The sequence below is a fragment of the Gallus gallus genome, chromosome 3 (assembly GCF_016699485.2).
Source record: "Gallus gallus isolate bGalGal1 chromosome 3, bGalGal1.mat.broiler.GRCg7b, whole genome shotgun sequence".
NCBI lineage: Eukaryota > Metazoa > Chordata > Aves > Galliformes > Phasianidae > Gallus > Gallus gallus.
Window position 1 is genome coordinate 19,965,507 of NC_052534.1, and position 12,700 is coordinate 19,978,206.

The 12,700-nt window shown below is 35.1% G+C and overlaps 1 protein-coding gene across 28 annotated transcripts in view; it reads left to right on the top strand.

The window, feature by feature from the left end:
- ESRRG (estrogen related receptor gamma) overlaps positions 1-12,700 on the top strand; it is a 384,103-nt gene that overhangs the window by 325,005 nt on the left and 46,398 nt on the right. For all 28 annotated transcript variants that reach the window (XM_046938786.1, XM_046938779.1, NM_001396735.1 and 25 more), the window contains one exon: positions 9,931-10,041. In XM_046938786.1, coding sequence (XP_046794742.1) covers positions 9,931-10,041 — 111 coding nt within the window. The remainder of the gene's footprint in view (positions 1-9,930; positions 10,042-12,700) is intronic.

The following is a 12,700-nucleotide window of genomic DNA, read 5'->3' on the forward strand; positions in this document are numbered from 1 at the left end:
CACCCTGATGCTTTTCAAGATTTAGCTGGCAAAGCCTGATACAATCTTAGGATTTTTATGAAGATATATATATATATATATATATATATACACACACACAGGAATATTTCAGCCCGTGTTAGGGAAAAAAAAAAACACAGAATATTCAAAAAATAGTATATAGTATATATGTAAATAGTATGTGTCTTTTAATTTGGGACTTTCCACCAATTTGGATACCTTGACACACTGATTAGATCTGACTGTGTATTTCTATTGAATTGAGCCCTCTCTTACAAACTGAAAGAACTTAAAAATGATATTCTTCACGTTGCTCCTTATTCACTCTCAGCATCAAAACTTGATTAAATAGAATTATTTTATTTTTGTTTGTTTCTACTCCATTTCATGTTTGAGTTCTCATAATTGCACAATTTTTTTTATACTGGTCTCCACAGAATAACAGGGGAAAGGTTAAACAAAGACAAAGTGCCCTTTGAAAACTTTTTTGTTTCCAGTAATGTTACGTAAATATACAAATATCTGTTCAAAAAAATGTAAAGCATTTCATTGAATTGATGATATCCCTTCAAGCATATCCTCCAGTGATATCTTTAGTATTCTGAGTATTCTGGAAAATGCTGGAGCAAATGTTTATACACTGTCATACTTTGTATAAAATACCAATACTTATTTCTTCAGAAGAGTTCTGTGGATGAGATTCTTGGCCTCAGTACAAGCCATTTATGAAATCCATTCTGGTGGGGCCACTTGGAGTGGATCACTCAGGAATTCAAAATCAACCAAGTTTTACTGAAACATACACAGGGGATTTAATGGCACTGCGTTTTGATTTTTTGCACTAGTTTAGTCTGTGACTTGGAACACTTCTCATATATGTAAGAATGTATGAGTAGACATGAATGTATTTTCAAAATGAGGAGCTGTGGTAAAGCACTGTTCTCTTACAAATACAACTCTATTATAACACCCTCATTTTTCCCAACTTTCAGAAACTTTGCAGCCAGTTTTTGAATTCTGACCTAAAAATTGTTTTGTTGTATGTAGCCTCTGAGTAAAGATCTGAAATCTGATGATCAAGGTCATGTCCATTACACCTCTTAATACTGGGGGATGCTGGGGACAGAAGAAAGTTTCAGATGAATTGTAGCATGGTTGAGAGGAAGATGGTCTCTTCTGATCCTCTGGCAGGACTTCCCGAAGCTGTTATTGTCATGATGAGAAATTACAGAATACTGTTTGTGAAGGGTTTGTCTAATTAATTTATTTTCCTATTGATTACTGAATAGAGTTTTGTGAGTAAATCATCAGGGTTTTTTACATACTTTACTACCCAACTTTTTAGAGAAAAACAAAAATAATTTCCTTTAATCGCATTTATCCTAGTGCTCATTAAACTGTAAACTACACATTACACACTGGGATGTTTTTACCTGCCACCTCCTGAAACCATCATGCATACATGGATCTCAAGGATACAGAAAAAATATCTTCCCTCTTTATTTCTGCCTTTTGACATAATGCTTTAAACTGCAAGGTAACATTAATAGGGAGAAATTCTGCTGTGTTGACATTTCATATTCCTTTCTTTATTTTTACTATTGTATGTCTTGATTTGATGTCCATCTAGCCAGTTATTTTTTTTAGTTTTGCTGTTAGAACAGTGATCTCAGTAACCCACTGCAAGGCATGTTCTGGAAACAAACAAACAAAAAGCTTCAGTTTGTTCTTCAGCATTAACACTGAGATTCTGTGCCAGGAGCATTGCTGCTCAGGAAGATGCTGTGATATGGTATGTCAGTACCTTCCCGTACCCACATACTGTTTTTTTCTATCTAAGTACCAGATAAAGATTCTCATTTTAAAGTAAGAAATTGCTCAGAGAGAGAGAAAAGTTGGTCAGGTAGCAGAAAACAGGGATTTCAAATTCCTTGCTTTCATGAAACGTGGCGTTCACTCTCATGAACTTGTATGGACCACTGCTAAACCTGATCTGTAGCAGGGAGAATTGTAAGAAACAGGAAGATGTGGTATGTGGACAGGAGCACAGAACTTCTGAGAAGCACAGGAAAGCCATGTCATTTGCCAACAGAAAAAGAAAATAAGTTCAGAATTCCGCTGTACCTTTCAGGGATGAATGAAAGATATATAAAATAAATAAATCAGGGAAGAATTACACCAAGAAAAGTGTAGCTCACAATTACTCAACATATATATATATGTTAAGGATTGCAGAGATAATATTGTTATGGGTATGCTATGAGAAACAAAGTCAAAATGATGTAACCATGAATAGTCTTAGAGAAGTCTGAAATTCTGTGAGAACACAGGTTTTTGTACTAAGACCAATCTAAATTCAACTAGCAATATAAAGCCACCTTAACTGGAAGATAACTCTCTCTTACATTGCCAGATGTGCATAATTTAGAAACTAAATTTTACTCGTTGTAATCTTTTACTGTTCAGTGCAGAGTGACTGGCTGCTCTTTGCAGAAGATGAGAAAGGTTTTGTTCCAAAAGGAAAAAAGTGAGGGTGATAAAAGACAAATAAGAGAAACCTAAACTCAGGCAATGTTTGTTAAGGTAAAGAACTTCAGGATTTGAACAGAATGTACATCTTTTTCGAAGCTCTAGTATGATGAGAGAGATCCTTTAGTTTTCCCTCTATCAGTTCCTGCCAAATGAAATCACTTCTTCTAGATATAAAACCTTATTCTGAGCAAGCTATTCTTAAATCCCTATAGGACTGATATGATTTTATGTAAATGTTTCGACACAAACTGAAATATTGTGAAAATTAAAATATTGTGAAACCGTTCATTATTATATCTGAAGGGGTGTTGAAATCTTGATTCATGCTAGTGGTGCTTCACAGTCCGATTATTATAATGCATTTCATTTTGATCTTCCCATCTCTCTTGAGAGTCTCCAGCAAATGGTCCAGAAATTCAGTTAGGCTTCTTTTCTATTAGAGTTGTCACTAGCATAGCTCTTGAATTCTTTATAAGTTTTGCCAGTGTAATCCAGAATGAAGGCCTGCTTTTGACCTTCAAGCATTGGTAAGATCTTGCTTAAACTTATTTTTTGACCTGTGTGTCTCCTGGCCTTCATATTCTTTCCTTCAATCATCAGCCAAGCTGCCTTTTCCAGCCTGCTCTCGTTACTTTGAAGTAGTGACTGCAAGTGTATTGATGCAGTAATGGCAGCTCTGCAAACTCCTCCTCATTGAACTGGTTGCAGTTTGAGTTCTGAAACAAGATAGCATCTTGTGTAACTACATTAAAGTGAATAAAAGTAATAACTGTGGTATCTAGTTAGTGATACATTGCCTTTATTTGCATATTTTGTCCCAGGATGCCATATTTATAATTAAAAAAATAAGGCATGTAGTATTACAGAGTATGGTTATGACATATGGGCACATTGATGTGAAATTTTATGGTGGAATTAGCAACAGTATTTTCTTAGTTATTCATAAAGCTTTTGCAGCTTTTATACTTCTTCCTGGTTACAGAATATTAGAAATCCAGGTAATGTGGAAAGAAGTACTGCATGATAGTAGCTTTCATACCAGAAATGTTAGGGCTTCTATATACCAAGTCTTAGCTCTGTATCGCATTTCCTTCTCTCTTTGCAAACATGCTTGTTTTGCTGCAACAAAGGCTTTTAATCACTTCAGAAGAGTGAACGAAACAAAGTGGAGGTTTTGTAGCCTTCATTTAGTGGCTCTTTAATTTCTGTCTCTTTAAAATCAGCATGGTTCTAACATAATTCTATTGATGTTCTGGTAGTACAAAACTTACAAAGGATCAAATCTAGGCAGCTGGAACTGAATGACTGGAGTGCATCTCTTCTGGAAAAGAAACATTTATTTTTTTTTAGTACTCATGTGAAATGTTAAAGGTATCCTTTTGTAATATTTGAGAGATAATAATGGGTATTGCATGTTTAATGCAACAGAGTAGCTGTCCTGTTTTTCTTTCTTTCTTTTTTTTTTTTTTTTCCTTTCTGCACATTCACCTCTTCTTGAGCAGAAATAAAAGGTTCAAGGCTTGTCAGCATCAGTTTATAGATAGCTGTTTAAAAATAATGAGATATTGGGTATTGTAAGGCTCAGGGCTGTCTTGCCAGACTCATTTATTTCCATTCACCTTTTGTCAGAATTGCAGACAGAAGACATTCAATTAAAACTTGTCACCTGTTGCATGTGACCTAATTTGTATTTGTGAGTGTCACAGATTAGGATACTTGACTTCCTCTGGAACCATTACAAAATGTAAAGCAACCAACGTATTCTTAAAACACTTTTTGCCATATTTTCTTCACACAGACATATTTACTTATGGACAATTTTTCCCTGCAAATCATTCGTGCTAAAAAATAACAGAATTTATTTACACAAAATCTCATTTCCATGGGAAAACAAAGTGGATTTTATGCATGTTTTTTATGTTTTAGTGCAGCAATAGCAATGCTCAAAAGTTCAGCATGTAGATGTAGTAGATGATTAGTTCATGCAAAGTGAATGTCCTTTTCAAGAGAGGTTGAGAACTGAGCAATGTAAGTAACACATTTAACAGTTCATTTGTCAAACAAACAAACAAAAGCCCTTCTGGGATTTAATGTAAGAGAATTTTTTTTTTCAATTTCTGTGACAAAATCCAGCCTCCTTCCAAGAAAAAAACAATGTTTTGCCAAACTGTTACTGAGATTTGGTTGCCTAAGAACAATTTTTGTTTATTAAATGTGGGCAAAGTCTGAAAGGAAAGAATAGTTTGAAACAGTGTCTTACAAACAGTGCATTTTTCTGATTTGATTTTTCAAACTGGAAAATTGTTTTGGCTAATAAACAATCAGTTGCAAATTTTTGTTGGAGGAACAGATAAATTAAGCAACTTAAAGCCACAAAGCAGCATAGATATTAAAGTAATAAACACTGTCTTGTCTTTCTTCCTATTTATAGGCAGCTCTTGAAGTCAGCCATTTTAATCCCATAGTAACAAATATTTGTTAATTCTGACTGTATGTAAAGTAGGAGAATGACTTTTAGACTTCCTTTGCTACACTAAGTAATGTGTTTAATAGTGCAGATAGCTGTAGGAAGGCAAGACGCTAGAGCCTTCCCCTGCTAGTTGTTAATTCAAATGCAGATTGGTAAAGCTTTAATATGAGTCATAGCTTTTATCTACTTTGATGACTTAGGGCTCTGTTTTCAAACTATTGCCTGCCTAATGGACACACATTTTACACATCGTGCTGAATTCTTACCTGTCCATGGTATTATCCAAATACTTTGTAAAACTGATCTCAAAAGCTCTCCAACATCCTTATAATTCAGCATACAAAGCAAGTATGCAGATCTGGAAGAAAAGATAGCTCATGTTGATGTTTTTCTTCATGCTGTGCTACTAACTGTATGTTTCCACGAGACTGTGAAAAGTTTTTTGTGGTTTAAAGTGCACTGCAGATCTTTCAGACTTTAAGGTTAATGTACTGGCCTCATATTTATCTAATCCCAAACTGTAGAGATAATTGAATTGTTTTAAGAGTAACTAGATGACCATGCATTTGTATCTCTGAATACACCTGTCTGTGTTCATGGTGGAGATATCAACTGGTTTTGCCTTTCTCTGTGAATATGTGAAACCCAGATTTTACAATATTCACCCAAGCTTAGCCTACAGTCTTAACAGGTACAGTATGAACTAATTGAACTAGAACACTCCATCAGGATTTTGGCCCAAAGGAGAACCACATGAGAAACTGCCATTAAAATTCATCTTACTCTTTCCAGTTTTGCTGTTAATCTCCTCTTAGTTTTTATTTTTATTTTTTGCCTCTCCTACTGATGTTCTTCTAAAGCTTGGCAAGGTGCAGTTTTTCTGGAGTCTATTCTTATTAGTAAATGTAAAATTTACTAATTAGGACACGTAAAATTTAAGGCAATGCAGGAATCTTACAAGCAGCTGTAGAAAATGGACCTTACCCAGTTGTGTCTCCCAGAAAATGAGATGGGAATATCCATACTCCATACAGAGTACTGTGTTAGAGGAAGAGAAGCAAATTATGAAGGAGTATATGATATAATTGGAGTACTGCTTGGATCTGTGTAGAAAAATAACAGATAGTTAGAAATGATTATCATATTGAGGACATGAATCACAAAACAAATGATGTACTGGGACAAGGGCAATCTTTTTGATTATATAATACTGGTCACAGTGGGGTACCTGTCACAAATGAATGCTTCAGGGCAGTGTGAGAAAAGTAGTACAGAAAAGGAACAATAACTTGCAACAGCATTGGTGAGGGAGGAATAGGCAACTTAAAAAAGGTGAAAATGGAAAGTTCAGATTTGCCTGTATTAAGTTTGTTTGGAAGGAAATTTCTGGAGGGTGGCTCATCTTCTGCAGCAGCTCTAGTCTTCAGTTATTTCTGTGCAAGACTCCCTGGATGCTTTTAGAGCATTTGTGCCCAGTATCTTTCTGTTCTGCATTGGTAAACAGCTGACAACTGTTGTGCCAAGATTGTGTGAGGAACCAGGGTGTGAACTTTTTGCAGAAGCTAGTGAGGTAACCATGAGATTGTTTTTTTCCTTAGGGTCAGAGGAAGAAATTCTTATGTTGTATTAATGTTTGTAATTCCCTTATTTAAAAAAAAAATAAAAATCTATTGCACGGATTCACATAATTTCCATCCCTGAATTAGAGTTCTAGACTGATCAATATCTTCTGAGCTTTGTTAATCATATCACAATGTGCTACTACCCATCATTGTTGATGAGCTCATGAGTTGTGCTTGTTCTAAGACTTGAAGTTAATGAGTTGCACTTGACTGTTGATGTCACATCATAACTGGTAGCAGGGCTGTTCTTTCTGTTGGTACCAAAATAAGACTCCATGTGGTCAGTCTTGTTATTCTCATTTGGGGTTTTGTTTTTATGCTGAAGAATTTAAAAACGAAGCCCAGTGTTGAGGAATGTGGAGAATCAACTTTCCTCTCTTCAGTGGAACTTTCTTCAGTGATGCTAATGGAAATTTTAATCCTAAACAGCTGTAATGATAATAATACCTCAGTGCAACCCACTCTCAGCACTGGCATTAGTTTATATAGATGGGATGGGTGGGTACCTTTCTTTACACTTTACAGCTGGGGACTCTGATAGGGTGAGTGAACTAAGCTGCTGTCTCTTAAGCTGGTTCTGGCAAGTCACATACAGAGCTAAGTCAGGGGTCTACTTCACTTCCTCCTGTGCTATGAGATCAGATAAATGTAGCTTGTTATAATAAATTTTCTTATGCAAGCTATGGGAGTTTTAGGGAAAAAATGTATACGTGTACTTGGGAACCTCTGGATTTCACCTTGCTATCTTCTAAGCTATAGTGAGTTTTTACCAAATATGATGTTGGTATCCTACATTAAGGTCTTGCATTGTTTCTCCTGTAAAGACTCCTGGGAAGTAACATACCACTTAGCTTGTGTTAGATTATCAGAAATTGGAGTTGAAAAATTTACTTGGTAAATTAACAGTATTTAGAAGAGAGGAAAGCTTAGAAGATCCTTATCAGTTTTAATTAAAGGGTTATAAACCTCTAATTTATTCTCTTTTGGTTTAAAAATGTTTTCACATTAGAATTGCAGTTGGTTGTGCTATATTTGTGTAATTTAAAAATGTGCAATACCATTATTCCACAATTGAGCATTGCAGTGTTTTTCTTTCTTTTTTTTTTTTTTTGAAAAATACAGCTATGATTAATAGTAATACTATATATATATGTGTGTGTGTGTATAAAGGTGAGTGCGTGGTTCTACATATAGTTTTGTGACATTTTTCTGTGTTCCCTTCTACTGAGTATGTGAATGGCTTGAACGTGTATCTCTGCAAATGCAGGGGACGTAAAAAATTGTTCATCTTGGTAGATTTATATTATTTTAATTTAAGCTTCAGTTCCATTACTTTTTGATTAAACATACTTCTGTCTGGCACTATCCATCTTTATCACTATGAAATCTGTTCCCAAACAGAAAGAAGGATAGTGTCTGAATTATGCAGAAATCATTTTCTGTCTACTTTTCTTCAAATGCTGGGCAGACTTTTTTGTAATCCCACCAATATCACATGTGGCTTGTTCTAATGCTTTGCCTATTTCTGAATATTCTACTGTCAAACCTTAGTCTTTTCCTGTTTGTTTTTAGAGGAGTGTATTGTCCTGGATGTCATTTTCTTTGCATATAGCTCAATCTCACTGATTCAAGGATGGAGAACACTGAGTTACCAGTAGCTCTGAAAAGTTTTTGACTTTCAGTTTTTAAAGTGTTGTTGTAGTTCATGAATTTGTAACCAGAACTTTAAAAGCAAATAAAAAACAACAATGGTGTGTTTATTGCATCACTGGTAAAGTATAATAAAAAATATAATTCATAAGTCAGGGGACTTAAATGCACAGTCTTCTACAGTGAATTAAATGAAATTTCACCATGAAGTGCAGGTGATCACTACCAAGTGTCCTGGTGAGCAAAAAGCATGAATACTGTTACTGTGGCCAAAACACTGCATTATGGTTACAGGCATTAGTTGGAACCTTAAGCCAAGTTCTGTGTTTCACCTTCACAGACACTAATGGTTCTTCTAGGGAAATGAAAATACCATGTATGCAAAGCCTTCACTTCAAGTACAGGAGTACAGAATTAGAGGCCATCTTCCTTGGTTCCGTTCCTGAGTGCTCTTGTAAGTTGATGTCAGGTCAGAGTGTGGGGGATAGGATAGGAAAAGGAAAAAGACAAGAGATATAGAATAAAAAGAATTAAAGCCAAAAAACAAGAACTGGCTTTGGATTCATGGCTGTTTGGCAAAATGGCATTTTTTTCTACCAAAACCCAGTCAATTCTCTTTATTTTTTCAGAATGAATGAGGAGTGACAGGTGCTTCCCTGTAACTACACTATGGTACCAGGGCAGGTAGATGGGCAGCGCATAAATTCAGGGCTGTCTTCTTGTGCACGTAAATGGTAATTTCTTTGATGGTAGCTTCCCTGCAGCCCGGAAGCCAGTTCTGGAGCTGTTTCCTGTGAGGAGGAGAACAAGGAGATAGGAAATAGTAGCGTAGGGCATAATAATGGCAATGGAAAAGTATACTGACATTTTTCATGGTTGTAGGAAAATCTATCCGTTGTCTCAGAAGTAAAAAATACTTCATTGTTTTGTTGGATCCACCATCCTTATCTTATTCCCCTTTCTTGTTTTGTCTATTGGAACACCAATAGTTTGTTTCAAGAAAGCAAGCTCTTCTCTTTGTGTACTAAATAGGCATCAGAACGCTTTAATGAAGCAATGAGCAATTTGAAAGTAAACTACAGTTAATTCATTATTGCTGACATCTAAGTGAACACCTATACAATTTCTTTCAAACTCTCTTGGACTATTTTGGGTCTTTAATCCACATACAGATTCTTATTTTACTTTAAGGTTCCTGGCCATGATACTTAAAAACATTGCTTTTGACTTCTTTAGACTGTATATAGCACCAATTTTTTTTCTAAAGTTCTAATTCTCTCTATTTCCTCTTTGTAATGTTAGCTTTGTATATCCATGGTGTTTGTTACAGCTGTGAATTTTTGCATCTGCTGAAGAAGACTTAAGATCAAACTTTCTTGTAATGGAATCTAAATTCTTTAGCTGTTACTAATATTATGTAAAAATGAAAAAATGGTTTTCACCTAGCAGGAAATTATGTTTTGTACTTTAGTCTTGCATGTGTAAAAAACAGCTTTCAAATACTTGCAGTGCTGCTTTTCCTTGCTTCTAAAACTACTGTTTGAAATAAACACACATTTTAAATAAATCTTGAAAGGCGGTAGTTAAAAGATTGCTTCATTAAAATCATCCTCATAATATATTTAATGTCATGTTTGCTTATTTTTCCCAATGTAGGTGTCCGCCTAGATAGAGTACGTGGAGGTCGCCAGAAGTACAAGCGCAGAATAGATGCAGAGAATAGCCCGTACCTGAACCCTCAGCTAGTTCAGCCAGCAAAAAAGCCATGTGAGTACACCAGATAAATGAAATTTCTCTTCGAATACATGGAATTGACTCATAGCCCTGTTTGCTGGGCTCCTTCTGATGGGGGCAAGATTGTGGGCAGAAGATATTACCATGAATGCAATATCCATTTGGCTGTTAACCTACTTCGTTTTAAATATGCTCATCCTTTCTCAAGCGGAGTTGAACGCAGAACATTCTTACTAGTGGAAGTGTATAAAAGTATGGTTTATGCAGTGCAAATTTTACATTTATGTGTTATCTTTATTTTCAGTAGTATATAAAGTGGTTCATACTGCGATCATTAGTTCATTGAAGCTTCTAGTTTCAGATTTCACAAGAAAGTGATTTTTGTAGTTTTCACTAACTTAAATGAGTTTGACTGCTCAACATCCCAATGAAAATACATTAAGAACCTCATTAATTTATACTCATAGATTAACATATTACCTAGCATTAGATTAAAACAGCAATATGCCGCACTATTAACAAGCATAGATTGGTAGTTAGGGCTCTAGTACCCTTATAAGCATTATGGTGTTTTTTTGTGCTTTTTGTTTTTGTTTTTTTTTTTTTGTTTTAATGGTGTCCTTGATTTTTATCTTGCCAGGCTGAAATTAAGAGAGAGATAGAGAGCTGATCATCTCATTGCCAAAATACAAGTTCCATCCTCTTTGCGATTAACTAAAAATAGTTAGGGGTTTTGCTTTGCAGCTTATATAAACTCAAGCAGCGACTGTACTAATTCCATGAAGTAAATTTAATAGCATTATAGCTGTAGTGCAAGAGGCTAGTGTATTAGCCTGCAAAGGCATACAGTCTGTATTAATGGCTGTAAACTTACTTCAAATTCAAATCAGAATTCACACATCCAGTTGCTTCTGTTGCAGAGGTTAATTTGCTCTTAAAATAAAGAAATAAACCAGACAAATAAGGAGAGGATACTCCTCCTTCTTTTGCATTTCCATCTGCCCCTGTGCAGCTAACAGAAAAAGACAACATACACATCAATTTCAGTCTCTTGAAAATACCTGGCTGTATGGAAAACGGAATTTGTTTCCGTTCATGTTCCCCAGTAGGGGACAGTGGTGTGTGCAATACATTTGAGCATATGGGGTTTTCGAGAGCAAATAAATAGTCTTTGAACTGTAAGTGAAAGGGCATTTTAGCTGTGTCAAAGAAAAAACAGCCAGTTTTATATAAAATTAAGGCTTAAGTGAACATATGGCATAGTTTCCTTTTGCCTTTCCAAAAAACATTATGCTGATTATATTCCTTCAATTGTCCAATCTGGCATCTTCTACTCAGCCTACATAAGCTGTCCCACCGTTCTGTAAATACAGTCTAGGGCTGCACTAAGCAGATTTTGCACATTATAATAAAAACTTTCTGATAATACAATAAAATTTAATAAACTCTAATGCTTAATTTCATTAGAGGTTTAGTTTTCCTGGGTGCACAGATTGTCAGTTTTTCATTTACTTGATACTGTCATTGAGTAGAAATGCTGATAGCCTAGCATACCAAAAAGCCAAAACCAAGCAGGGGAAAAAAACAACAACAAAAAACAACCCCGAGCCCTTTGATACAAACGAGGTTAAAACTCTTGTACTGAAACACAAGAATCTCTGTAAACCCAAGATTACTGCAAAGTAGTGCATTACATTACCTCTAAGACGATAACTACACCAATTTCTCTAAGCTCCATTTGTCTGAGATAAACTAACCTCCTTATAAATCATTACTCATTATCTGAATGCCTCCCTTCATTTTCCTCACCTTGTCTAATTACAAACATTTTTGTAACAAACATTTATAAAACTTAATTTTCAGATCCTGTCAGATAAGTGTCAAGACTTGAAACAGGTGAATCGGTTTTGTGTGGAAGTAGCCTGGGAGATTTTCTGGACCCTGACTGATAGTTCGTGCATAACAAAGGCATGGGAATGAAAATTGGGTTCTATTGATTCTAATTAGGGAAACATTAAATAAGATTTACCTAGAAACAGTGCTCATGGCTATTCAATTTCCTGACTGATGGGCCTTTCTGAGTACAGAATTTTCCTATGTTGTATACTACTACATGCTTCAATACATGTAGTTCTTTTCGCTATAGCAAAAGATCAGGTGTTTGGAAGATCTTGTGGCCTGTATTGTGTTTTCCAGCTTCACCATGAAATCTCATGGCCTGTCTGTAGATCTTGTTGATTGTGAAAGTAAAAGGATTTGAGATTTTTGAGTCATAAACCAAACTATACAATAATACTGGATGATTTACAAAACGCCATTGATGAGGAAGCTCATTTTAAAAAAGAAAAAAAAAAAGAGTTCTTTAGCTACTTCTTCTGTTTACAAGGAAAATACAGAACTTGGGGACACAAGTATTTCTTCATTTATTTATCACTAGTCAAGAAAGCCACAAAGTTGAGGTTCTCAAATTTATGTTTTGATATTTAAAAGTCAATTTATCCTTCTTTGCAAAAATAGAACACTGGAATTTTGAGAGAAGTGCTGTTATTTTTTTCTCACTTAAAAACACGATGAACTGTGCATAAAAGTAAAAAGGCTAAGGAAAGACTGCTTATAAAAATAAAAAAGATGTGCAAAGGCTTTTTGCCAACATAAGTTAAAAATTACCATCTGTCATCTCTAAATAAGAGTA